The sequence below is a fragment of the Gopherus flavomarginatus genome, chromosome 3 (assembly GCF_025201925.1).
Source record: "Gopherus flavomarginatus isolate rGopFla2 chromosome 3, rGopFla2.mat.asm, whole genome shotgun sequence".
Taxonomy (NCBI): domain Eukaryota; kingdom Metazoa; phylum Chordata; order Testudines; family Testudinidae; genus Gopherus; species Gopherus flavomarginatus.
This window is the reverse complement of record NC_066619.1, coordinates 257,205,785-257,232,971: the sequence shown is the minus strand read 5'-3', so window position 1 is coordinate 257,232,971 and position 27,187 is coordinate 257,205,785. Positions and strand designations below refer to the sequence as shown.

The 27,187-nt window shown below is 40.5% G+C and overlaps 1 protein-coding gene and 1 long non-coding RNA gene across 8 annotated transcripts in view; one reads left to right on the top strand and one right to left on the bottom strand.

Annotated features, from left to right (window-relative positions):
- The window catches only part of BOD1L1 (biorientation of chromosomes in cell division 1 like 1), a 52,126-nt gene extending 29,087 nt beyond the window's left edge, over positions 1-23,039 (bottom strand). For 5 of the 7 annotated variants that reach the window (XR_007773555.1, XM_050947223.1, XM_050947224.1 and 2 more), the window contains exons 1-12: positions 22,008-23,039; positions 21,141-21,265; positions 19,559-19,749; positions 18,331-18,945; positions 17,684-17,833; positions 15,404-15,573; positions 13,916-14,039; positions 13,459-13,603; positions 10,945-11,007; positions 10,183-10,258; positions 2,458-8,680; positions 500-567 (exon numbers count right to left, since the gene is read on the bottom strand). Coding sequence is in view for 6 of the 7 variants with exons in the window: in XM_050947223.1 (XP_050803180.1) it covers positions 500-567; positions 2,458-8,680; positions 10,183-10,258; positions 10,945-11,007; positions 13,459-13,603; positions 13,916-14,039; positions 15,404-15,573; positions 17,684-17,833; positions 18,331-18,945; positions 19,559-19,749; positions 21,141-21,265; positions 22,008-22,208 (8,151 nt within the window). In the remaining variant the exon portion in view is untranslated. Of the gene's footprint in view, positions 1-499; positions 568-1,275; positions 1,364-2,457; positions 8,681-10,182; positions 10,259-10,944; positions 11,008-13,458; positions 13,604-13,915; positions 14,040-15,403; positions 15,574-17,683; positions 17,834-18,330; positions 18,946-19,558; positions 19,750-21,140; positions 21,266-22,007 lie in introns of all 7 variants that reach the window. The other 2 variants (XM_050947229.1, XM_050947225.1) reach the window with 2 other exon arrangements.
- Positions 23,040-25,414: 2,375 nt separating this feature from the next.
- LOC127048399 (uncharacterized) lies at positions 25,415-26,658 on the top strand. The gene is made up of 2 exons (XR_007773645.1): positions 25,415-25,512; positions 25,768-26,658. It is a non-coding gene; the product is annotated as an uncharacterized LOC127048399 (long non-coding RNA).
- Positions 26,659-27,187: the final 529 nt, after the last annotated feature.

Genomic DNA, 27,187 nt, shown 5'->3' with positions numbered 1-27,187 from the left:
ATTGTAATGTAGAGATCTCAAGAGAAAAACACTTGAAATCCAGATGCAGTTTCGAGGGATTATTCTCCCTGTATGTGAAGTTCTCTGAAGGTTCTTTAGTATAAATCTAGATTAGTGGTGTATTCCATCTACAAGTCCTTCTAAAGTAGTTATCACCAGAGTATGTAGCTGTTGTGGTAATAAAAATATCTTCCTTATACATTCAATTTTTCTAGTCTTCCCTGGATTTCTCTTGAAACAACTGATTTTGCAGCTCAGCACAAAAACGTGGAGCAGAGAAAATGAACATCAATACCATCTGTTCATTTCAAAATACCTAACTAATGGATATTAAGGATTACAAAATGTATGCATGCATAAGTATGTTCAGAAGAACTATTTATCATAAGCAGCATATTCACATTTTATTTAAATATAAAATAAATATAAAAAAGGAAATTTCAATTTAAGATTGTGCACAACTACACAGGAGAGAATGTTATCGCTATTTTCAAAATACCTCTTCAGTTTTCAAGTTCATTTTCAGTTCCAGTTCTTCAACCAAGATTGGTAAAGTTTCTTTCTTGCCTGATGAAATATAAGTAGATTAACAATTATTTTATTAATTAAAATTGTATAGAATCACAATAGGACTGCTGTTCCCCAGGAATATCATATAAACTTGAGGCATCTGATGTAGCTACCCCAGTGATGAAATGAATTAATCATTTTGAAAATAATCTGTCTCCCACAAAATAAAGTTCACTCTCCCATCCACTTTTTAACATTTTGATGGGAGAGTTGGGGTAGAGAACATTGGATCCCAGGTTTCTCTCAGCTTAATTTTGATGCCTGATTTCGAAAATTATGGAAAGTATTCAATATTTTAAATACTGTTAGTAATATCAGACTTCATTATGTAAAAATCTAAACAGACCACTAAAACTGTATGAGTCACTAGATAGCTCAGGAGTTGCACTAAGGGACATAAATCAAGATTTTATTTTAATTTTTTTAAAAAAAGGTGTCTAAAGTTAAAAGTTTAAGTCCATAATTAGGCATCCAAATAAATGACCAGCTTTTCAGAGAGGCTAAATATTCAATAGCTCCAACTAATATAATGATTGTCTTTTTGTAAGATCCTGAAGAGTCTCCCCCCTCCCCATACTCTTCAAATGGGAGCCACAGGGTGCTCCACACCTCTGAAAATCAGGTCAATTAATTACATATCTAAATATGGATTCTGAAGTCTTCAGGAACTCATTTTTGAAAATTGTATTAACCAAAAGTCATTACCATCTGAAGGCTGCTTGATGATCTATGTGAAATGACTCACTGGTTGCAGTCCACCAAATAAAATGAGTACAACTGGCATCCATGTAGGCTGTTTCAGTGGAGAACAAAAATTAAATAGGAAGATTGGACTACCCAGTATTGCCCAGATGAGACAGGGTTGAGGAAGATTTGCAGGGCAATGAGTGGTAGTTTGCATTGTCACGGCCCATGCTTGTCCCTATTCTATACACAGTGAACTTCAGTCTTCAGGTTTATCAATTTGACATATTGTCTGGAAACTAAATTTGTCTAACAATGTTTAATGTATTTCTTCTATCTTTATTACTGAGAAAACCTGAGAGAACAAGAAAGCATTTATAAAAGGAAAATTACTTGACCAGTATTTTCTGTTTCCTTTACTATTTAATGAAGATACAGTATTATCTGAGAGCTTTCTTTCTTTTACAGCCCAATGTTTTCTGAGTCTGCAATGAAGTAACTGATGCTGGCAGTTCATGTTGAGGTCCCCATGTCTCAACTGACCACTGACAAATACATAGCTGGAATCACATGTGTGTTACCATTGTTAAAAGAAGTATGAAATATAAGAATGTGTTGAGACTTTATTGAATGCTTGTCAGTTGCTGCATGCATTAATTTCATTCTAACATCTGTAATCCCATACTGAAGGTAATATTTGAGCAGTTGTATTGTGAGCCTCTGTGACTGTGTAAGTCAGTAGACAGGAAAGAGACATTACTTCGGGTATGTCTACACTACCCACCAATCCAGCGCGTAGTGATTGATCTATCAGGGATCGATGTATCGCGTCTCATCCAGATGTGATACATCGATCCCCGAATGCGCTCCCCGTCGACCATCGATCCCATGCCGCAAGGATGCGAAGGAAGTCAATCTAAGTTAGATCAACTTCAGCTACGCTATTCTCGTAGCTGAAGCTGCGTAATTTAGATCGCTCTCCGCCCCTCCCCCCAGTGTAGACCAGGCCTTAATGGGAGAGGCTGATTTTCATGAGGTGTTACACCCTTCTCAAAAGATCCATCAGTACCAGAAAGACCATTATAGGGCGTTTCAACAGAATTTCCCCTACATAGGTAGATTCAGGAACTACAAAAAGTATGTTAGGTACATGCAGTTTATAAATCAAAGGGAGTGCAGAAGGAAAGAGAAAGAAAACCTTACCTGAATTGAAGCTTGTATTTTGTTGAATAGAAACTTTGATTCCAAGGTTATCATCTACTTCCACAGTGTTCCTTTTGCCATCATTCTCAAATTGTTTATCCATATGATGAGGGAAGTCACTCTTTTCTCCCAGTTTTGCTTCTACAGTTATTTCACCCTGATTGGTATTTACAGTTAATTTGCTTTCATGTTCAGAAAGTAGCGGAAGAGTTTGTGCCATAGGAGGTGAAGTCCTTGCTTCAGAAAAGTCACTTTCTAATAATAAGCTACTGTTAATATTATCGTCTATGTTTTTAAAATGATCATTCCTCTTTGCTTCTTCTGAAGGAATACAAGATTCTGATGTAACTTCCACATATGGAATATACTCTTCAGCTCTTTCACCACTTGCACCCATCTCTGTAGAAGGGCTAACAATGACTGTAGACTCTGTACTAATTTCCATACAGAGGGCTTCATCTACACTTATGAGGTTCACTGTAGTCTCAGGGGTTTCTGCAACTTCAGTGTCTGATGTGATCTTAGCTACTACTGATTCTCCCATCATAGCATCCTCATGAATCTCCTTTTCTCCCCTATATATGCATTCATCACCCACAGGCAAAGAACTATCACTTTTTTCTGGGCCTGTAGATGACAGGATGCATTCAATTTCTTTCGTACTATTAAAGATGACATTTTCATCTTTTACTTCAGTGTTTGCAGCAACGAGCTGACTTCCCTCTATGACTGAGAAGGTGAAAAGACTGTTACATTCTTCCATTGTACTGAGAGTGATCATAGCACCTTCCTCTTTATCTTCTATACTTGAAGCAATGTGTTGATCTTCACTGCTGCTGGCAACTCTCAGCGTTGGAGCCCCACATTCTACTACCTTTCTAACAATAATCATAGAACCACCACTTTTTCCTTCTGTGTTTAGAGCAGTTATTTCACGCTGCTCATCTCTCACTGCACTGGTCTCAACAACCTCACATTCTTCTGCTGCATTTGGGGTGATCACGGAACTCTCATCTTTTTCTTCTATTTCTGCTGCAATTAGTTGACTTTCAGCTTGTGTGGCTGCACTGATAAGGACTATCTCACATTCTTCTGTCCCACTTCTGGTGATCATGGCAGCCTCCAGTCTTCCTTCTGTTCCTGAAGCAGTGAGCTGATCCTCATCTTGTGTGGCTGCACTGGGCATAGGAGCCTCAAAATATTCCATACTTGTGGAGATCATGGCAGTGTCATTTTTTTCTTCTGTGCCTGCAGCAACATGCTGAATCCTATTCTCTGTGGCTTCACTGGACACGAGGATCACTTGTTCTTCCATTATACTTGTGGAAATCATAGCACACTCATCTTTTTCTTCTTTGCCTCTTGCAGTCGGATGATCTCCATCATCTCTAGCACTGAATGCACTGGGCAGGGCAACCTCATATATCTCCATGTCTATACAAAACATAGTACTCTCATTCACTTCTTTTCTTGCAGCAGTGACCTGGCTATTATATTCCATAGCTGCACTGGACATGGGAGCCTCAAATTCTTCCACGATACTGGTGGAAATTGTTGTACACTCATCTTTTGCTTGTTTAGTGCTGGCAGTATATATATTCGCTTTGAATTCTGTGGCTGTACTAGGCATGGGAGCCTCAAATTCTTCTTTGTCTATTAAGACCACAGTACTTTCATTTTCATCTGTTCTTGCAACAGTGAGGGAACCTTCAATTTCTGTGGCTGAACATGGCATGGGTGCAACGCCTTCTTCTATGGTACTGGTAGAGATCACGTCACCTTTAGCTTTTTCTTCATCAGTAGAAGCAGGAGGACTCTCATCTTTCTTTGTGACTGCACTGGTTATTGGACCGTCACATTTTCTGCCATGACTTCCATCGGCACTATTGTCATTCTTTTCTTGAGCTGCAGCAGCAGACTCTCTCTCTGTCTTTCCCTTTCCCTTATCTTTCTCTGTCACTACACTAGTCATTGGACCCTCATACGCTTCAACATCTATAGACATCATGGCATCCTCATATTTTTCTGTATTTGGGGTCAGAATGTCTTCATCTGCTATGCTTACACTTGCCACGCTGCTCTCAACTATCCCCTTTGCACTTTTGCAGATTATGCCACCATTAGCTTCTTTCTTTGCACCAGTATTGCTGTCAACCCCATCTTTATTTATATTTGTGGCAGCCATACCAGACTCAGCTTCTACTTGTTCTGCAACTATGCAGAAAATGGAACTTTCACCTTCTTCTGACGCTATACAAATGAGTGCACTTTCACCTTCTATTCCTGCACAGGTTGAAGCATGTTCTAGTTCTTCATTTCCTCTTCCTGTACTGGTCACAATATCCTCACCTTCTTCATCCTCTTCTTTTGCACCTGTGCTAGTCACAAAGCCTTCATCGTCACAAGGCCCTATGCTGATCATAGTGATAGTAGCTTCTTCTTTTGCTTCTGTACTGTCCATTGCACTTTCACATTTTTCTACGCCTAAGCCAACTGCAAAACCTTCATTGCTATCTTCTAGTCCTGTGCAGATTGTTGCAGTCTCAGCATCATCTTCTCCTATTATGCCTGTGCTGGTCACTGCACTTTCACCATTTACAGTATCTTCACCTTTGTCAGCACTTGTTCCACTCATGATACTGTTGTTCAAGACCATTTCAACACATGTGCCAGTTACAGCACTGTCTTCTTGTGCATGCACTGAGCCAATTATGAAACCATGACCTCTTTCTTCTGCACCTGTACAAGTCACAGCACCCTCACTTTCTTTTAACTGGTCAGCACCAGTTACATTGCTCTGGCATTCATCTGAATTGTTGCTGCTCATGGATCCTTCACCTGCTTCTGTGCCTGCACTGGTTACAGCACCATCACTTTCAATTTCACCTATACAGGTAACAGAACCTTCAAATTTGCCTGTATGTCTACAAGTTGAAGTCTTGCACTTTTCTTCCAAGCCTGCACTAGTTACAGCATCATCTTTTTCTTCAGTCCCAGCACTGTTCACATTATCTTCAATTTCTATTCTGCCTGCATTGACTGAAACTTTACCATTTTCTTCTGTATAAATCATGGTGCACTCACCACTTTCTCCTTCCTTTGTACTGGTCAGGAAACTTTCCGTTTCTGCAAATCCTCCAGTGACAACACCGCCACCTTCTTCAGCTGCTGCAACAGTACACTCACCATCTGCTTCTGTGCTGAAACTGACACTTTCGTTACTTTTCGCCCATATACTTGTCGTGAAACCTTCATCGGCTTCTATGCTTGTGCAGATTAAAGTAACCTCACTTTCTTCTTCTGAGCAAGTAGTTGTGGCATTGCTTTCCTTTTCAGAGTGTATTGTAGCACCCTCACCTTTTCCTTCTCCTGTACTAGTGGCCATTACACTGCTCTCAATCATTTTCTCTGCGCTAGTTCCTATTGCAGTGGCTTCAGTTGTTTCTAGCCTGTTGTATATGTGATCAACACTTCCTGCACTGGTGCCCACTACATTGCTTTCACTTTTATCTTCAGTGTCAGTTATTATGCTATCACCTTCTCCTGCTCCACTAACTATAAAAGAGTCTTTAATTATTTCTTCTGGAACTCTTATAACATTCATTGGCACTAGCAACAAAGATGATTCTACTGTGTTACCCATATCATGTCCTTCACTCTTTTTGACCACGTCCACCATGGTACCCTTTTCTTCCTTTGCAGCAGTGCCTATATTTAAGTTATAACTTCCTTTTTTCTCCAGGTTCATCAAGACAGATTTTTTCATGCTTACACCTCCATGATCTGCAGCTTGGACAGTCATCGAGCTTTTGCCTTCTATTCCACCAGTTACATTATATGCACTTCCTCCTTGCACACTATCTAACATAGTCACTTGATCATAACCTTCTTGTATACTTACGTCACCCATGTTTTCTCCTAATGTTTGTACACCAATTAGACGAGTCTCACCATCTTTTTTTTCACTGTTTATCATGGTGACCTCAGCTTCTTTCATAACACAACCTAGCACAGGGCTACCCTGTTGTTCCACATATGCAGTTTGTGTTGCATTATTGTCTAAAATAAAGGAGTCTTTCTTCAAAGAAATCTTATCTGAAGTATGAGATTCCTCTTTAGCTACATTAGGCAAAGAGTCTGTGAAGTCTGAGATACATATATTCATGGACTTTTTATGGAATGCATCTTGTCTGGATGAATTAATTGCTAAAGAAATACTTTCTTCAATAGGATTGACTTTGTTTAAATTTTTTGGTTTTCTGACATCTTCTGAAGTCTGCTCCTTAATAGGAGCATTAAGTAAAATTCTGCCACTTGTTTCACACACAATGTTCATTTGATATGCCCCCTGTTTAATGGGTCCTTGATCCTCAGAAGCTTGTTTGGACATAGTATCTAGTGCATGAACTCCTTCAATAGGATTTCTTTCATGTTCAATGGTTTGTTCAGAATTTCTATTAGCTGGAAACTCTGATACACATGCTTCAAAATCCACCAACCTGTTTCTTAATTCATTTTTTGAATTACGTAGGTTCATATTTTCTTTTGCAGTATTTTCAGAGTCCATGTCTAGTAGTGAATTACTACTACTTTTTTCTTCAATTTTAGATGCTTCATGTACCTTTGCACATGTCTGTTCTGAATCAACTTCCATTGGCTCTTCTCCTTGTTCAGAATGTAACAAGTCATCACTAGTCCTGAATGGTCTTTGAGTGGCTGGAATATGACTGGTTACAAATATATCAGTTGCTAATTTTTCCTCTTCCATTGTCATTTCATGGGCTGACAAGCTTCCTTTTTTATTTTCACAAGATAATTTTTTACTTGACTTTTTATCCATAATCATAATCCCTTGCACCTTTTCATGGCTACCATCCATTTCTGTAATATCTTTGTCTTCCAATTTGTTACTCTCTTCCTTCTTCTTCATTTCCTTATTGCTATGCTTTAAGTTTCTGCTTTTGTGACCTTCTACTGACAGCTTTCTTTCCAGTTTGGAATAACTTAAATCTTTATCACTCTTATTCTTCTCTTTTACAGTTACCTTTTCGCCTGCTTGTAACTTAACTCTGTGACTAATGTCTTTTTGTGAACTATAAATTGAGCGCATCCCACTTTCTAGCTCAAAATCAACAATGCTTTCTTCAAAAACTTTATCTTCATTCTTGGATTTGCGTTGTTTATCTGTGTCATTCTCTTCCATGTTCTTATCTTTGTCTGGTTTTTGAACAGTCTCGTGTTTTGTAAAACTTTCTTGTAATTCTGTTTCAATTGGTTTGGATTGTTTACTGTGACTCTTAGATTTAGACTTTAACAAAAACTTGTCTTCTAAGAAGCTCTTCGATCTTCGTCTGTCTCTGTAAATACTATCTTCTTGCCTTAAATTACTATCTGAATTAGTTGATTCTATTTCATGTTTATCTTCTGAATAGCTTTCACTCCTTCTCTGTGATGAAGAAACAAGTTGCTTAGAATTACCCTGAGAATCCTTCTGGGGCCTAGAATCACTTGATGACCTTTTGGTCTTGTATTCCGCTCTTGACTTCTCTGTTGAAATGTGTCTGTCTTTTTTGTTATTTTCTTTACGCACCATTTCTTCATTTTTTAAAGTGTATTCAGAAACATTTTTTCCATCTTTGCTAGTTGTTATTTTCCTTTCACTTCTGTGTTTACTTTTTCTTTCAGATTTGTCATCTGATGGAACCTTTGTTTGTTGATTATGTTTTTGAACACTATCCTCGCCTTTCAAGCTTCTTTCAAAAGAATGGAGGTCAATATCATCGCTTATTTTATATACACTGTCTCCTTTACATTTATGTTTTACTAACAATTTCTCTTCTGAAAGAGTTCTCTCTTTTTCATTTTTATCTCTAACTGATTTGAGTTCTTTCTTGGCAACAATTCTTAAATTTTGAATTTCTGTATCATCTTTTTTCAGATGTTTTTCATTTTTAAAGGCATATTTCTGCTTCTGCAGTTCATCAGTACTAATAATCTCAGCTCTCTCCAGCTGCTTTTTGGGATCCCTGGTTTCCGTGTCCTGCTGCGTTCCTTCTATCTGAAGAGAGGTAGATGTTTTTCTTTTAAGTTCTCTTTCCACTTTAGGATCATTTTTGCTTTCCTCAGTTGAATGTATTGACTCTGAAACTCTTCTAACAGGCTTAGTCACTTCGCTTTTTCCATGATTATGCTTCACCTCCTTTGAAGAGATTTTTTCACAGGTCTAAAACAACAAAAAAATCAGTACATTCACTACACTGAGGAATCCATTTATCATCTTAATTTAGATCTTTGAAATAATTAATTACATAATATTTCCTGTAAGAACCCCAAATTAATTTCCCCCTTCCCAATAGGTAAAAGTATGAAATAATCATCAGAATTAGCAGGCCTCCCTGAATTATTTCCTGTTTTAACTAGAGCTTATCTTTAAAATAAATCCAATCCTGATTTAAAAGTTTCTAGTGATGAAAAATCTCACCACCTTTGGTAAACGGTTCCAATGGTTAAACACTCTATTAAAAAATTGCACCTTATTTACAGTCTGATTTTGATAAGCTTCAATTTCCAGCCATCAAATGTTGTTACAGTAAAAGCTTTGTTATCCAGCATATTGGGGGAATGGGGAGCACTGGTAAGTCAAAAATTCTGGTTAACTAAGAGGGAGGAAGTTTGGGTGTGGGAGGGGGCTCAGGGCTGGGTGGCGGGCAGGGTGTGGGTAGGCTCTGGGGAGGAGTTTGGGTGAAAGAGGGAGCACGGGGCAGAGGCATGCGAGGGGTTTTGGGGTGCTGGATCTGGGCGGTGCTCACCTTGGGTGGCTCCCTGGAAATGGCAGCATGTCCCTGCTGCTCCTAGGTGGAGGTGCTGCCCCCGCAACTCGCGCTGACCGCAGTTCCCAGCCAATGGGAGCTGCGGATGGAGCGCTCGGGATAGGCACCCTCCTCTGCCTGGGAGCAGCAAGGACATGTTACCACTTCCAGGAGCCATGCGGAGCCACGTAGGGAGCCTGCTGGCCCCGCACTAACCAGACTTCTAATAGCCTGGTCAGCGGTGCTGATCGGAGCTGCTAGGATTCCTTTTTGACCAGGCGTGCCGGTGAAAAACTAGACACCTGGCAACCCTACTGAAGGTCAGAGCTTTCGGTTGGTAAAGATTCAGTAAAATCTGTGTTTTCTGGCAATCTGTCTGCTAGAAGAGCCCTGTTATCAAATTTGTTCCCCATCCATAAACTGATCAAAATCACCCCTTAACCCTCTCTTAGATAAGCTAAACAAATGACTCTCTCCTCTAAGGCGTGCTTACCAAATCTTTTATAATTCTCTTGGCTCTTCTTTGAGCCCTCTCCAATTTTTCAACGTCTTTCTTGAAGTATGAATGTCAAAGCTGGACACAGTAGTCCATCAATGTCAAATACAGAGGTAATATAATCTCCCTATCTCCTCCTACTTATTGAAACACTCCAAAGGTTTTCTATATTAGCTGTTCTAAAAAGCTGCAAAGCAGCATTACCAAAATAACAAGGCTAGAAAATTAAACCAAGAGAAAGAATTACAAGGAAAAATAATTCATAAAGATTAATCTAGTAGTAGAGAAATTTAGTATATACAGAATCATTTTTCCAATTAAAAATGAATTAGAGACATTTGATAATTTCTGTACAGTAAAACAAAGATGTTTTGATATGAAATTTAAAATAAAGTTTACTAGTTGATTTATGACACAAACCTCATTTGTCTTTTGTGTTTCTTTGGAATCTTCTTCAGGATGCTCGTATTTCTTTTCCCAACTATCTTCAACATGCCTAAATAGATAGTCAAAACATTAGAAAAATGTCATAACAATTCAGTCTAACTCATCGACTCACAGACGATCAGTTTTTAAACTAAGAAAAAAATAGACATTTGCAAACTAAAGCATCTAACAAGAACTTGCTGCATAACCTTGGGCAAGTCATTTAACACATTAAGCTTCTATTTCTCCATATGCAAAACGGGACAATACTTACCTACTTCACAGATGTGCTGTGAAGATTAATTAATGTCTGTGCAGTGCTTTGACATGTAAAGTACTACACAAGTATTAGTACTGTTAAGTATGACTAGATGTCCCCTGTAATTTGGATGAGCAAAGAAGACCACTGCACAGGCAAAAACAAACATCCCTCCATGTATCCTTACTCTACTGCTTTCTACAGAAAAGAATTTTTAAAATACTGAATTGATCCTCCACAAACTTGGCTTCTTATGTATGTCTCGAGACTTAAAAATCAAGCCAAATCTGGAGACTGTACTGATACTCTTTGTAAGGATGCAAAAAACATTCCAGTTTGCACTGCACCATGCATTGGGAGGAAGGAATGCAAGCCAAAATAGGGAAAGAACATGTTAAAGAATATTAAGATGAATTAAATGCTTTCAAGTCAGCAGGGGCTGATGAAATACACCTTAAGGAACTAGCTGAAGCAATCTCAGAAGCCTTAGAAATTACCTTTGAGAATTCATGTAGAATGGGTGAAGTCCCCGGGTATAGGAGAAGGGAAAACATAGGTACCTATTTTAAAAAGAGAGGACCAAAGAGGACTCGGGGAATTATATATTTGTCAGTCTAACTTCAACACATGGAAAGATACTGGAAAAAAAATTATAAATCAATTTGTAAACACCTAAAGGATAGAGTAATAAGTAATAACCATGCCAAACTGACCTAATATGTTTCTGTGACAGGGTTATTGGCCTAGTGGATAGGGGTGGGCTGGGGGGAGCTGTGGACATGATACATTTTGGTTTTAGCAAGGCTTCTCACAGAGTCGCATTTTCATAAGCAAAACTAGGGAAATGTGGTCTAGATTAAATTAGCATATTGCAGGTGCACAACTGGTTGAAAGACTCAAGTGTACTCAAGAGCGTTTTCAGTGGGTTTCTGTCAAACCGGGAGGACATATCTATTAGGGCCCCGAAAGGGTCTGTCTTGAATTTAGTACTATTGACTATTTTAATTAATTATCTGGATAGTGACATTTGATCACTATCTTATAAAATCTGTGGATGAAATCAAGCAGAAAGGGATTGCTAGCACTTTACAGGACAGATTAGAATTCACAACAACCCTGACAAGTTGGAGAATTAGTCTGAAACCAACAAGGTGAAATTCAATAAAGACACTTAAAAGGAAAGAATTCCAATGCACAACTACAAAATTGGGAATAACTTGCTAGGTGTGGTTCTGTTGCAAAGGATCTGGAGGTTATAGTGGACCATAAATTGAATATAAACCAACAGTGCAATGCAGTTGCAAAAAGGGCTAATATAATTCAGGAGTGTATTAAAACAGGAGGGCTGTATGTAAGACAAAGGAGGTACTTGTCCCACTCTGCTTGGTACTGGTGAGGCCTCCACTGGAAAACTGTGTTCAGTTCTGGGTACCAAACTTTAAGAAAGATGTGGACAGATTAGAGAGTTCATAGGAGAGCAACAAAAATGAAAAAAGGTATAGAAAACCTTACCCATGAGAAAGAGTTAAAAAAAACTGAGCATGTTTAGGCTTGAGAAAGACAAATGAGGATGGAACTGCTAATAGTCTTCAAATGTGTTAAGAGCTGTTATAAAGAGAACAGTGATCAACTGGTCTTCATCTCCACTGAAAATAGGACAAGAAGTAGTGAGCTTAACCTGCAGCAAGGAAGATTTAGGTTAGATATAACTATAAGGGTAGTTATGCTTTAAAATGGGCTTCTATGGGAGGTTGCAGAATCCTCATCTTTGTCAAACCTGTTTTTTAAAACCTCCAAACACTTGTCAGGGATGGTCTAAGTATCCTTGGTCCTGTCTTGGCACAGGGGGCTAAACTAGATGAGGGGTTCTCAATCTTTTTCTCTCTGAGATCCCCCCAACATATTGTAAAAACTCCATGGCCCATATCTGCCATATCAACTGTTTTTCAGCATATAAAAGCCAGGGTTAGCATTAGAGGGTAGCAATCAGCCCCATGCCGCCCACAAAGCTAAGTTGCTCAGGTTTTGGCTTCAGCCCTAGGTGGTGAGGTTCAGGGCCCCAGGCTTTAGCCCCATGGCATGGGGCTTCAGCTTTCTGCCCTTGGCCCCAGAAAAATCAAATACTGGCCCTGCTTGGTAGCTCCCCTGAAACCGGCTTGCAGCCCCCCAGGGGGGTCCCAGAACCCTGGCTGAGAACCACTGGACTAGATGACCTCTTAAGGTCTCTTTGAGTCCTACATTTTTATGGTTCTATGACTATATTAATTAATAAATAATTTATATTAAAACAGTTAGTAAGGCATCAGCCCAAGGGGAAAGAATTAAAGTACAAATCTCAGGCTTAACTCTCCACTTCATGATTACCAAGTGGTGAATTTCTCAGCCTCAATTATACCCTATACACTTTTATTTTCAATGTATGTTTTAAATTGAAAGTTTGTGAAAGGTTAAAGAAATATACATTATCAGGCAGTGAATTAGTTTGGTTGTGTTATCGATTGAATTGACAGTGGAAGACTAATTCACCCCAGCACACTTCACTGGTTAATTCACTCTTCTCACACCCAAAGTGCTCAGAGGCATTTAGGACTGGAGAGAGAGAGAGACAGAGGGGTGGTGAGCTGGGGGCTGGAAGTCTGACATTAGAAAGATCACAAAAAAACACACTTAAATGCACATGAAAGAAAGGTTCAGAGGCATTCAGAATACACACTTTAATTATACTGTAACATAGCCAGCTCCTGCTACTAGGGTGCTAACAATACATTAAACTAGAAGTATAGTAGTTAAATGGGAAAACTACATGATAAATTAAAATAAATATCTTAACAAAAATAAATCATATTTTTTGTCTCAAATTAAGCTTACTTCCCCCAAATATTTTTGCATGCTTTAAGGGGAAATTGTTATAATGGGTATGTGTTGACTGCAAAAGTGAAGAGAAGTTTTTTTTATAAGCAAAAGTGAGTATGTATTAACCTAATTTCTTTAAAAACAAATATAAGGAATACCTTGAATCTCTTTTTCTTTTCCTGCTCAGGGCTACTTTTTTTTCTAAAAACTTCTGTTCTTTAAGAACATCCTTAATGCTGGTACCAGTAAGTTTCATTTCAAAATCTTTTGTCGAAGACTCTTCCAAGTTCAGGCCACTTTTACCTAAAATATACAATAAACGGTTAGGGTGTTGGAGAAGCATGTCTTTTTATTTTTTGTAAGTGACATTGTAAACAGTGTGGGAATTACTAATCCTGTTTTTTGTTATGTTTCAGGAATGTCACTGTGGACATGAAAAAGTTACATATGGAATTTTGCACAATATTTTAGTTACTACAGACTTAGTTATATTATGATGAGTGAAATTCTGGCCATACTGAAGTCAACTGCAAAACTCCCAATGACTTCAGTGGAACCAGAATGTCACCTTATTTGGTTAAAACACCCAAGTCTAACTTGTAATTTTAACATCACCTTCAGCACCCTGACTCCCACTTTTCAGAGACTTTGTTTTCTCTGCAGCCTTCTGTTTACGCTTCTCTTCAAGTCTCTCTCTATTAATCTGCCTCCTTAAGAGTCTCTCTTCTTTTTCTCTGGCCTGAAGACAGAAAAACAATGAAAAGAGTGATTTATTTGTATCATTAAACCAAATGAAGAATGATAGAAGTTGTTAAAAAATAATAATCAAAAAACGTTATACAAGTAAATTTCTACGTCTTTGCAGAATTCAGCGTTTCAGTATAAGAACAAAAAAAAAATCAGTAAGTTCTCGAATAGTGCTGTTTACAGTTTACAAAGTACTGTACACACTTTAATTAAAAGTAAACCTCATAAAATACTTTGAGATATTAACCCCCTTCCAAGCCTATAAGGTTTTATCCCCATTCTGCAAGTGGAGAATGAACAGGAATGGAGACTATGATTCTATGTCAGAAATAGCATTAATTCTAGGATGTTCCTGGTTCCCAGCTCCAATTTCAGCCCACTAGACAAGGCTACCTCCACTTTCAAAGAACTTTACAATTCTTTTCTTTCATCCCTCAACTCTGTTGTACATAAGAATTACATGGCCACACCCAGAGCCCAATTTAAGCCAGCGGTACTGTGGTGCAGAAACCCAGAGAAGCTGCATAAAATGAAAGTCCAGCAAGCCAGTCTATCCTGGAAAGGTTAAGGGATGGGAGTGGGGTGTAGAGGATGAGAAACTCAGTAGATTTGCTGGTTGAGATGGGAAGGTTTACCCCATTCTACAGGTGAAGAAACAGGCACAAAGACTATGAGACTTGCTCCAAGTTCGTGTCCATAACATGGAAATGAGATCCCAGCCCTCCAACCAGGCCAACATGTACACCTGAACATCTCTTCCCCCTCATGCTGGTCAGAGACAGCAGGAATTACTGCAGCTGAAGGGCTGTACTAACTGCATCACATGGAAGAGGAGTGAGGAAGATGGTTGGGGCCAAACAGGTACCAGTTCTAGTTATATTAAAGATACGTATAATCCACTTTGATAGATGGTGGTAAGTAGATAAGGGATTTCTTCTCTTTCCCCTTCCCTCAACTGGTAGAGTACACTCAGCTTGCTGGCCCAAGACTCTCCTATCTGTGCAGTCTCTTTCACTTCATTCTTCTCCAAATTATTCAGTTAGCCAAGAAAGAACCCATCCTTTGCTGAGATGTTGGGGAGACACCACACACTAAGTGCTTCATCGGACATTATCATCAGCCAGAGTTTGTTGTAAAACAGGAGGAGCTGGATAGTTAGATAAACCAGTAGTTCTCAAAATGCCTGTCAATGGATCACTGCCATGAAATATTGACAGATCACATGGTGCTGGAGACAGTCTATGGAAATATCAGCAGCATGCAGGAAAAAACAAAATTAATAAAGGGCATAATTTTTGTATTGAGAAAACAATCAGATGGAGTTAAAATGTTAATAGTGATTGTATTAAAACTTACAATAGACTGACGGCGTTGCTCTACAGTCCGTTCATCATCGGAATCACTGTAGTACTTGGAGTACAGAAAAGGCTTGTGAACATATGCATGACGGACAGGTTTGGCTTTTCCATCGCAAACCTCATTAGTCTGAGGCTTTATTTTACTCTGATTGTTCTTCTCTTCTTCATCTAGTCAGTAAAAAAGCAGACGTAAATTTAAGTGACATTGTTATGGTAAAATTTAAGCTTTGTAAAAACTAACTTCCATAAAAAGACCAACAGAAATGTTTCCTTTAAAAAAATGGTTTCAGAGAGATTTCAATTCAGTGTTTACAGCCAAATGTTACTAAAGTATGAGAAGTGATCAATCCATTCACATTGTCAAGAGAAAAATGCAAAATATAAATAAACTGCACAAAGTGAGAGAAGCAATTAGATTTAAAAATTCATTCTATTTTGATACTATAAAGGTGTCATTTAACATAGTTAAGGACATTTTATATATAATTTTACCCATGAAAAATTATGTACAGCATTACATCAACTATGGCTAAATTTTGTAATGAAGACAATCCCCACGTGTATTTTAGGGATGCAGATATACTGCATTGGTAAAGCCTCATCTGTAAAAATCAAACATTATTCATATACAAAAAAAAATAATCAGCACACTATTTGTGGATTTAGAAACCATGGATTTTTTCTGTACAGGAACTATACAAGTGACCTAAGCTCATGTATGGATCAGTTAATGCTGAGGTACTATGCTGGTTGAAATAACACAGCAAATCTATAATTTTATTTTGCCAGGTTTATTCAGTAAACATACATACTGTATGTTTGGGCTTTACCAATGCAACAGAGCCGCATCTCTGAAAATACATTGCAAAATTTAGCCACAACTGACAATTCTGAATCCAATTTGTCATGGTTTACGTTGACTGCAGTTACAGACAATGTCATGTTAATTAACTCAATTCTTCCCACTCATTTCTTCCCACTCATTTCTGGGCACAATGAAATTTTACAGTGGTGACAGGCTTACAGAAGACTACTGAAATGGTTCCCAAAGTAGTCAATCCGAACCAGGAGAAAATTCTGTTGACTACAGGAGCCGCCATATTCCCTAAATCCTCAATGTATCAAAGAATTTTAGAGCTGCCCAGGACTAGGAGAGAACAGAAAGGAAAAGATGACAAATGAGAACCTTCCACATCCACTAATCCTAAATCTGGACCTATCCCACTCTTCTCCACCAAAATCATGAAGCCTTTTGGAATTCCTGCAATCCTAGGGTTGTGACAACTCCCTGATCCCCAAATGGTCTGCTCACACAACACCTCGGTTCAAGTCAGAATATCAGTCTAAGGCTACATCTACAATACGCACCACTGGCAGCGCCACATAGTGTACGTGCAGCTACACACTGCAGTGAAAAGCAGGCTGAGTCCCACTGTGGTGCGTAGTTACATGCCAGTGAAAGGCTCGAACAGGGGGAGGCAGCAGGGAAAGGCTTCAACAGCTCCCAGAGCCTTTCCCTGCAGCAAGGAAAGGCTCCAACAGAGGGGTGCTTGCAGAGTCATTCCCTGGTGCCTTCTCCCTGCCAGAATCTTTTCCTACAGCAGCGAAAGACTCCAGCAGTTCCCTGTGGTGGGGAAAGGCACTGGCAGCAGGGAGATAGCAGGACACTACACTGCTAAAAGCAGCAGTAAGACTGACTTCTTTGGAACCATTTCGGTACTCTTCTGTAAGTCTGTCATCACTAAAAACAGCAATGTAGATAAGGAAGACACAGGCTTGAGAAAATAGACATCTTGTAGGATATGTACTTGGGTACATACCCACATCTTCAGGCATGTCTCTACTCAATTCACCTAAGCTGTGCTCACCATCTACGCTGCTACTTACATTCATACTAAACAAGCATGCAGTGCAGATGTACATTTACACAAACTTCACATAAAAGGAAAAAAAAATAAAAAGCAGCACAAAAAGCAGAGGCATTTTTATGAAGTGTCACCACTACATCCTGAAATAATACACACAAATAAAGTAATTTTAAAGTACTGGACTATATAAATACTTTTTATTTTAAAATGCCAAATTACCTATTTTGATTATTATTTACTAACAGCAGAAATGCTATGAATTCTACCACCAAAAGAAATATTCTCTATTATCACCCTACACATATATGATAAAATATACTTCAAAATAGATCAGTCTGTAAGGTACTATGTATTCAAATGGCAGGGAAATACACCACCCAGGATATAGTTAACAAATGTATTATTTTTACCATCTGATGTGATCTCTCCTTCCTCAGTGCTATCGGAAACCACAGCTTCCTCTTCACTTTCTTCTTCAAAGGAAGAGAGGTCACTGGTATGGACAGAGCTAACAGTGATATCACTGAGTAAATCCACATCTGAATCCTCCAAAATATGTTCTTTAGAAAAAAAAAAAAAAAAAAAAAGAAAAAAAGTTATACCATTCATTCAACTTATCAAACCAATTTGTTTAGCTCATTTCCTAAGAAAAGTTTATTGTTATTTTTAGAACTCTGGTACACAGAAGAGAGACATTATTTCTGACCTCAGTTTGAATTATAGACCAAAATTTTGCTTTAACCACAAGTATAACCCCACTGACTACAATTGAGCTATTCATGTTGTGTTAGTAAGGTAAGCAAGATTTAGTAAGGTAAGTAAGACTTCTCTTACAAGTCCACCTGTTCAGATGAGGTTTCTGACCTTTGTGGGGGAAAAGCTAGCATTACTATTGGCTTTATACTCTTACTGTTCCATGGCTAGTTAAAGAGGACTACAGTTACCAATATTGTTGGCCCAACATCTTTTCACTTTCTAAATTCACCTTTGAAAACCCCCACATCAACACAAAGTGCCCCTCCATCCCACAATACTTTTTAAGTTGCCTTTTCTATACCTTCTTTTACACCTTCTGTTATCTTGTGTTTACTGCTGCTTTTTTCAGGAGCCAACTGTTTTATTGATTCTGCCTCTCTCTCTTTCACTAGCTTCTCTTCTTTTGCTTTTAGGGCATCATCATTCTTCTTTGAATGGTCAAACTTCTTGTCATTCTTTTCTTTTTTCTCTTTTTTTCTTTCCCCTTTCTCAGTGCTCTCTGGTTTCCTGTCACCTTTATCTGTTAATTTACTTTTCTGGTCATCACTTTCCTGTAGAATTTCTTTGCTTGGATGAATTAAATTGTTAACATCTTTTGTTGAATTTTTGATTTCTTCACTTGGACAGGGGAGTTCATTTAAATCTTCACACTTTGCAACTGCTTCACTTCCTTCTGAAGAATCACAAATGGGTTTCTCTTGGTCTGGCAAGTCTTCTGAGTTTCGCTCTCTCTCTGTGCTACCATCAACACTCTGTTGAGATGATAATCTTTTTGAAGTTCTGTCACTGTTCTTGGAATTTGTATTCTCTGTTGAAGCCCTGGCAGCACTTGCTTCCTGGTTAAGAGAAGTTATTGTTTCCAAAATGGACATGGCATCACTAGCTACATTAGCACTAGGAGCAGTAGTAGAAACGCCTTAAAGAATGAGAAAAGAAATAAAATGTTTTAGCTAACCAAGTTTTCCATAACATTTGTTAAAAAGAAATATGTATTTCTACATTGACTGGTTATTATTTTTGAAGGGGAAAGACTTTTCAAATTAAACTGGAATCTCAGAAGTCTGTTAGGGGAAAAATTGAATAATTAGTCTATTATAATATGTATGCAGAAGGGACAGAATTAAGGTATCTTAAGGACAGCCTAAATGCCCCAAAATCTTTCCAAACAAAAGAACTGCATTAAGACAGTTACATCTCAGTACATAATTGGCTACTCATCTTTTATAGCCTAGATCCTACTTGATCCTGTTGTGAACGTCCGTATTTAACTTTGAGACTGTCACTTCTAGGACAGACTGATTTCCTGGACACTTCAAGTAGTAGTGAAATTGTGATAAGTGTTCGCCTCTTCTCCCCACCCCTCACAGCAGCAACAAATCGGAATCCTGGGCTGTTCTCTCTCACAAAGGTTATCTTGCTGACACCACAAATATTTAGAGCTAACAGCAGAACTAGTGATGATCAATAATACCACTTGCCAAGAGGAGAAAACCAGGTAAAAAACAGACAACAGAGTAATGGCAAAATACCTTGTACTGTGATGGAAGCATCTGCTTTTTCCTCACTAGGGGCTGTACTGGGGCTTGCTTCCTCTTTGTGATTTAATGTGGCTAAAAACTCATGAACAGCTTTTTCCACCTGAGGTCTGAATGTGTGGTTGATCTTTGGATCCACAACCTGAGAAATAATTCTGTCAATTCCAGACTCCAACATTCCAGACCTGAAACAAAATCATTTTAATACTTAAATATAAGGAAATTTATTCCCACAAGCTACCTTAAACAGATCTGGCTTATCTAAAGGGTGTTCCTTCCACACACACAACTTTCAATAAAGCACTAAGTTCTCGGAAAGTAATTTTTTTCCCCGCTTGCTTCAGGAACACCCATAGCGGACTTGTGTCTAGGTAGTACTCAAAACATCTATCAACACACATACGAATAAACAGTTTCTGTCCAAAAAAAAAGCTTGCAGAATATGAAAGATAGCAATAAAATCTAAACCAGCAGCCCTTTTACCATGCCATTACTAGCTAACTTCTTGTAGGCACTGCAGTAATAGTTGGTTTTGGGCAGGGACTTAGATAAGAAGGCATTTATCCTTATAAATCAGTTTGAGGAGGGATTCCATGCAGAAGGGGCAGCTTGGAATGTGTCAGCACTATATCATTTGTCTTCATAGCCCCAATGTCAAAATTTCTCAGTATGGCATTAGGTGACAGCTACTAAACAGTGGAGATCAGATAATTAACTTACCTGTATTTAATAGAAAGGTTAAGTGTTTAATCAGTTAGCTTCCGAATGGCCTATCTTTTGTTCATCACACTCTAGAAAACTCATTCTACACCTCACTTGAGACCTGGTTTCCATTTATGGTGTTATCAAGTCTGAACTACAAAACACTTGTCTTTGCTCTATCCTCAAGTGCTGATTCCTACAATCAACTTGTGCAACAGGTGGCAAAGGCTCACTATTCACACAGCCAGTACTTCTGTTCTCAAGTTCCTCATCTGTCACTAAAGTTGACCTCATCTGACCCCTAATTGACACATTAGTCTGGAGCAACATTAGGCTGCTTCTTATATTAGTGTATCTGGCAACAATATGCAGAGAAGGTAAATGTGTATATAGCACAAATTGTGGTCACTGTAAATGCTTATTCTAAGTTATTTTGATATGACTGTTTACTGGCAGTCTTACAAAACTTTTTGCTGTCTGTAGAAATAATGTCTGTCTAAGGATTCTTGTTTTGTGAACATGACTTTGAGTAAGTGACTTGTGCTTCAACATACATGGATTATCATACCCTCAATCCTATTAATAACCAAATATTTAACCCAGAAAACCTAACAACAACTAGTAATTTGTTGAATCATCTACTTATGAGGTAGCAGTGGTGCTAGAATCCCTACATGTGAGGTTATTACAACATATCACACGACTGACTTTAACCATTATAATCTGATGCAATGCCAACCCTTCAAGCTAAGAAAATATTCTCTCTTCGTAGAAGTTGTGGAACTTCTTTGTCTAATTAGGTTTCCATTCACGTGTCACTGGGGGATGAATATCTTTTAAAAACAGCAGAATATTAACATAACTTGGGACTTACTTGAGAACCTGCTGCCTAATATTATTTCTCAGCTGATTCTTGTTGAGATGAGGACTCCAAGTGTGAGTTGCCAGATGGTTGGAAACAAAGTTGTCAACACGTTGTCTCAGATTTTGATAGGCAGGCTAAAAGGGCAAAAAAAGTGAGATCAGATATTAAAAAAAAAAGAGGTGCTTGAAACTCATTTTCCTACTGACAAGGGCTGAGAAACTTAAAAAAAACAACCTAGATCTTAACTGCTGAGTTGATACAAATACCAGGACACAGTCTTCCATCCTCTGATGGGCAAAAACCATATACGAAAACCTATTTACCTATAACTGTTTTATGACCCGTATTGGAAGCATGTTTATATAACCTACATAAACAGCATGTTCTTCTAAAACCATGGACCAGCCTCTCTAAACAAATGACACGATCTTGCTGAAGTCAGTCACTGGCAACTGATTTCGAGGGCAGCACACGGGAGAGCTCATTCCTTGGGCAGGTAGAACAAGGAACCGCCATAGATTTGTCGCTAACGAGGATGTCAGCGGTCTAGTGCAAGAGACAAAGCGCTGATCTGTGCCTACGATGTGTCCCCTGCCCATGGGGAGCGATATTCCCCGGACACTTTATCCAGGCAGGACTCTCCGCAACGCTGCGAGTATCCGCCGGCTCCGTGTCCTGGGCAGCCCTGCTTCGCCTCCGGCAACACTCGCGGCTCACCAGAGAGGACCCTGCTGCGCGACTCGGGGAGACAGCCGGCCCCCCTCCCCCGACCAGGGCGGCCCCAGCCCAGCCAGCGGAGGCGGATGTTCCCGCAGAGCCGGCGCAGGTCTGTGTCCCTCATCCCTTTCTCAGACCTGCCCAGCCTCCGCCCCGTACCTTGGTGTCCACGTCGGCCAGGCAGTCTCGGCGGAACTGGTCGAACAGCCCCTGGCTCTTCAGGTGATTAACAATCACGGACACCAGCTCGGGCTCCACCGCACCGCCCCCTCCGGAGGCCCCGGGCAGCGGCGGCTGCTGTTGTGGGGGCGGAGGAGGGGGCGGCGGAGGAGGGGGCTGGGGCTGCGGGTTACTGGCCATGGGGGGACCGGGGCCTTCAGAGAGCGCGGGCGGCTGCCGGCTCCGTTGCCCGGGCTCCAGACAGAAACTGGTTACCGAGTAGCAGCCGCGGCAACTCTGACCCCGGAAGTGAAAGGGAACGGAGGGAGGAAGCGAGAGACAACGAGCGGGAAAGAGCAGTGACGGGGAGCGGCGCCAGGGCTGCGGGAAGGGGCTGATTCGCACAGTGAAAGGGGCGCTGCTACTAGCCCTTTAAGAGACGATGGGGAGGAGCGGCCGTTCCCCCTGGTCCCACGGCGGGAACATCCGAGCCGAGCTCTGCGGCTCTGGCTTCCCCCGTCACAGCCCCATCGCTGTCCGCAGCAGCGCCGCCTTTACCAGCCGGTTGAGCTAGCGGCGCTTCCAATCCCCGCCCCGCCCCTGCCTGCTACGATGCTGGTTGCCGGGGTGCCCTGGCAGCGAGCACCGGAGAGAAATAGGAGGGGGCCGGACAACTGGTTCTGAGCATGCGCCAGTGAAGTGAGCATGCTCACTAACGGCTGCTGAAGCCGCTGCCTTCACGCTGCCCTGACTTGGGAATTGCTGCTCTCCGGAACCTAGAGCGGCAGGTCTCCGGGGGGAGGGGCCCGAAGCGGTGGCACTGGCTGGCCAGGCACCTGGAGGCGGGGGAAGGGCCGAGGGGCGCGATCAGGGATGGGAGGTTCGGAGCTGGGGATGAGCACGGGGTGCAGGCCGGGCAGAGGGGCTTCCCCCCATTGCAGGGCAGCATGGCCAGGGCTCCGCTCTGCAGAGCTCAGCGCATCCCAGTGCCTAGACCAGGCAGCTCTGCCCTGTCTAATACCCTGTGCGGAGCGGGTAAGGGAGACGCGTCCTACCCGCCCTCCCTCTGGAAATCAGCACGGGCACTGTTTAAACGCACCCCGTGTCAGTTTCCATGTCTGTGTAAAGCCTCATCGCGCTTCACAGGTGTGTCCGGACTGCGTTTCTCACTGCCTGAATTGGCCTGCCCTTTTTCTTGTGCTCGCCTGGATGTCAAGTTTCGCTCCTTTAAATTCTTTACTTTTAAACTGTTCATTTTTATTACTCTGAGCAGTTCATTCACCTTCCTTAACCCATGGCAGAGGAATGTCATTGTGCTGTTTAGATGATATTTTAGGAGCAATAATCATTTTAAAGTGTTCATAGTTGCTAGTAGGTTCAGCAATCACATCTCAGTGTTTCTGTTGTAGCACTTCCTGTTTATATTGTGACATTAGTTTTTAATTCTGTTTTTTAAATACATCTGTGTATTCTTTAGGATCATATCACGTCAAGGCTGACTGATTTCCACTGTTGATGTCAAACTTCAGTTTCTTTTAATCCACCAGTCAAAATTGCTTTTGTCACCTTTATTTTGCCTTTTTATCCAGCACTCTCCTCCTTTGTCACATGTTACCACTGGTGTGTAGAATATGATTTGCAAACAGTCTCTACAGGCCAGGTTTTTAAAGGCTGAAAGTGTCTCAATGCTTTTGAAAGTCCCACTAGTCACGTAAATACCTTTCAAAATCTGGCCCAGAGGGCACTATACTATCTTCTGTGAAATCCTTCTCAAACATAAATTTCTATTGTAATTTTTTCTAAATATAAGTATACAACCACAAGTATTCAAAAATCATGAGTTATGCACCCAAAAGTCACAAAATTAAAATACATTTTAGGTTCTTTTAATTTGCCTTTTTGTTTCTGAGCCTTTAGGTGGCACTAGCTTCATACTTTTTCCATTACCTCTCCCAAAGAATCCATATACCTAAACCAGTTGTACATTCCTGTAACATTCAGAGCTGTTTTGGACTTCCAGTAAGATGTGATTTTTTTTCTCTGCGCCTTTGTAAATGAAAACTTATTAAAAACCCTTATTTCTGCAAGTAATTTGCCATCCTGCAAACACTGAAGTGCACACTTCACTCTTTTATTGCTTTATTGGTTACATACATAAATCTTAACATTTCTACTGAATTGTTTATGCATATTTTAATTTCATAGCCTTTTATGTATGCTTCATATTTTTATATGATATATTTTAGTGATGTTCTTCATTTTGACAAGTTTACAAGGATTTTTTTTTTACAATGAATTATCCTGTTCCTCCTTTGCATTGGGGGGGCATGGAGCTGACCTCACCTAATTTGCCTTTTGTTGAAACTAACGTGTCCTGTCTCTACTATGTTTTTACAGTGGGATAGCTAATGCACGTTAGTTATCCCATGGTAAAACCCCACATTTTCTTAGCACTGAGGACACAGGCTATATTGATGACTGAGATGTTAAACGAACTATTATTATTCATTGCTTGACAACTCTGATGCTGATTGTGTGGCTGCTCCTTTGCCAGCAGAGAGATTTGTGTCTGAGGCTACGGTTACACTAGACAATTCACAGTGGGGAAACTGCAGCAATGCAGCTGCACTGCTGTAAGCTCTCTAATGTAACAGCTCTGTGCTGACAGGAGAAAGCTCCCCATCAGTTTAACTAGGTCAGCCCCATGAGCAGCAGTAACTATATGTCAGCAGGACAAGCTCTCCCACCAGCATAGCACTGTCTACACCAGCCCTTAGCTTGATGTAACTTGTGTTGCTCAGGGAGGGTGGCCTTTTCATACCCCTGAGCAATGTAAGTTAATCCTCAGTAAGTGCTAGTGTAGACATAGCCTGAATATCTGTAGACCCCCATTTATGCAGGTGTCATGGAAAATCAGTTAAAAGCATTTTATACTAAAGGAATTAAGATATCCTCCCCCTATTCTCTTCCCTTATTGAGTGATTATCTAGATGGTGTAGCAGTAAAGGTGTGAAGTTAAGGTGCATAAGTTACAGTGCAATACCAACAGCCCCTGGTCATTGCTGGGTGGGATTGAAGCTGAGGTCTCTGTAGCTTAATGCATGAGCCGCTACCACATGAGCAAAAAGCCAACTGGCTGTTAGCTGAGGCTGTAGAGCAGACTCATTTTATCTCTCCCTCCTCCTCTTTCCAAGTGGTCTCGGTGTCACTAGATGGGCTAGGAACACCACATCCAGGAGGTCTGTGGGTTACAACAGCATCTTAAACCTCTGTGTGGATGCTCTCATTCAGAAGTAAAGTGGCCATTTGTTGTGTTTGCACCTTTCTTACATTATGATGGTAATATTAATTAATCCATTATTGTGATAGCCACAAAGTTGTGGAGACACAGTCTGATAGGCTGCAACAAAAATAATTTCAGCTTACCTAAAACATTTTGATGTTGTGTCTCAGTGCATCTGCAGAGTGTAGGACTGATCACCTGGTCCAGGAACATCCACAAATGGTGTGGCAGTCAGAGGCGCCGACTTACCAATGTGCTGGGGGGGGAGCGGTGCTTGACCCCTGGCTCTGCCCCAGGCCTCGCCTCTGCCCACACCCCTCTCTTTCCACCTCCTCCCCCCAGCACACTGCATCCTCACTGCTTCCCCCCTTGCCCCCTGAGCCTCCAAAACGCTGTGAAACAGCTGATCGCAACGGGCAGGAGGTGTGGGGAGATAGGGGGAGGCACTGATCACCAGGGCCTGCTGGCAGGCAGAAGGCGCTGGAGGGATGGGGAGGGCCTGCCAGTGGATGCCCAGCACCCATCTTTTTTTTCGTGTTGGTGCTCCAGCCCGGTGCACCCCACGGAGTTGGTGCCTATGGTGGCAGTTACTACATGTGCTCTGTATTGTTTCTGAAGCTGTATAGGATGTTTTTTATTGTAGGCAAGCCACTTGGGCAGTGTGATGGACTATATCTCTGTATTCACCCCTGTACCCCTATATTTACACTATTGTAATAATCTTTGTACAAGGTATGCTTGTGAGGTATCATTTCAAAACTCCTAATTTTCTTGTCATTATTGTCCTGGTAAAATGTGTGGCACCATTTTATGTAAAGTTATAAGATTCCACTTGGTGTTGTTACTAAAATATTTCCCACATCTGAGGAGTGGACAAACCAGTTCCTCAGAGACAAAGGGCAAGCTGACACCTCAGTCTAGTGTAAACAAAGTCAATAGGCAATTATTGTTAAGTGGCTATTCTTTGGCAGGAAAGGGGACAAGAGTGAAAAATCTTAGCAAAGAAACAGCATGGAGTTCCCGTCCATGCAGTCACCTGTCACCATGCTCCCAGCCAGAAATGGTTCTCCAAGGGAAGACAAGACTATAAAAAGAAGGGGCAATGTACCCCCTCCTCCTCGCTCTCTATCCATTGATTCATTGCACCCGAAGGAACAAAGGAAGCAGCCATTAAATAGAAGAAGGGGTACTGGCCTAAGAAGTTTGGTCAGTAAGACTGTTCAGAGCATGTAGTGAGAAAAACTTAGATTAGACACCGGTTACTTATCTTTATTTCTTGTAACCATTTCTGACTTTTATGCCTCATTACTTGTACTCACAATATCTATCTTTTTGTAGTTAATAAACTTGTTATATTGTTTTATCTAATCCAGTATGTTTAAATGAAGTGTTTGAGAAGCTCCATTTGGGGTAACTAGATAGATGCATATTATTTCTGTTAATTAAATGATGGATTTTTTATAAGCTTGTATTGTTCAGGAGAGGGCTGAACAGGACGTAGGTTTCTGGGGAAAAATCTGGGACTGGGAGTGGGCTGGAGTCACCCTGCAATGTAGTTCAGGCTGATAAGAGACTAGATGTGATTTGTAGGCTGCAGATACACACAAAGCTGAGAGTGACTTACATGTTGGTAGTTATTTTGTGAACAGTCCTGACTGGAGGCTGCAGCAGCAAAGCAGTGTCAAGGGCACCCCAGATTAGAGGGCAAGGGTGGCACAGATTCTCACTAGTCTGTATTGTACCTCACATATGTCACAGCAGGTCACGCCTTATTTACTCACTTTATAACTGAGAAAATCAGAGTTTGAGGGGTGGGGGACATTTTTTAAATATCTGCTGAAGACAGCCCTTTCACATCAGTGGCTCATTGATGCAAGCATATGCACATATCTGCTGT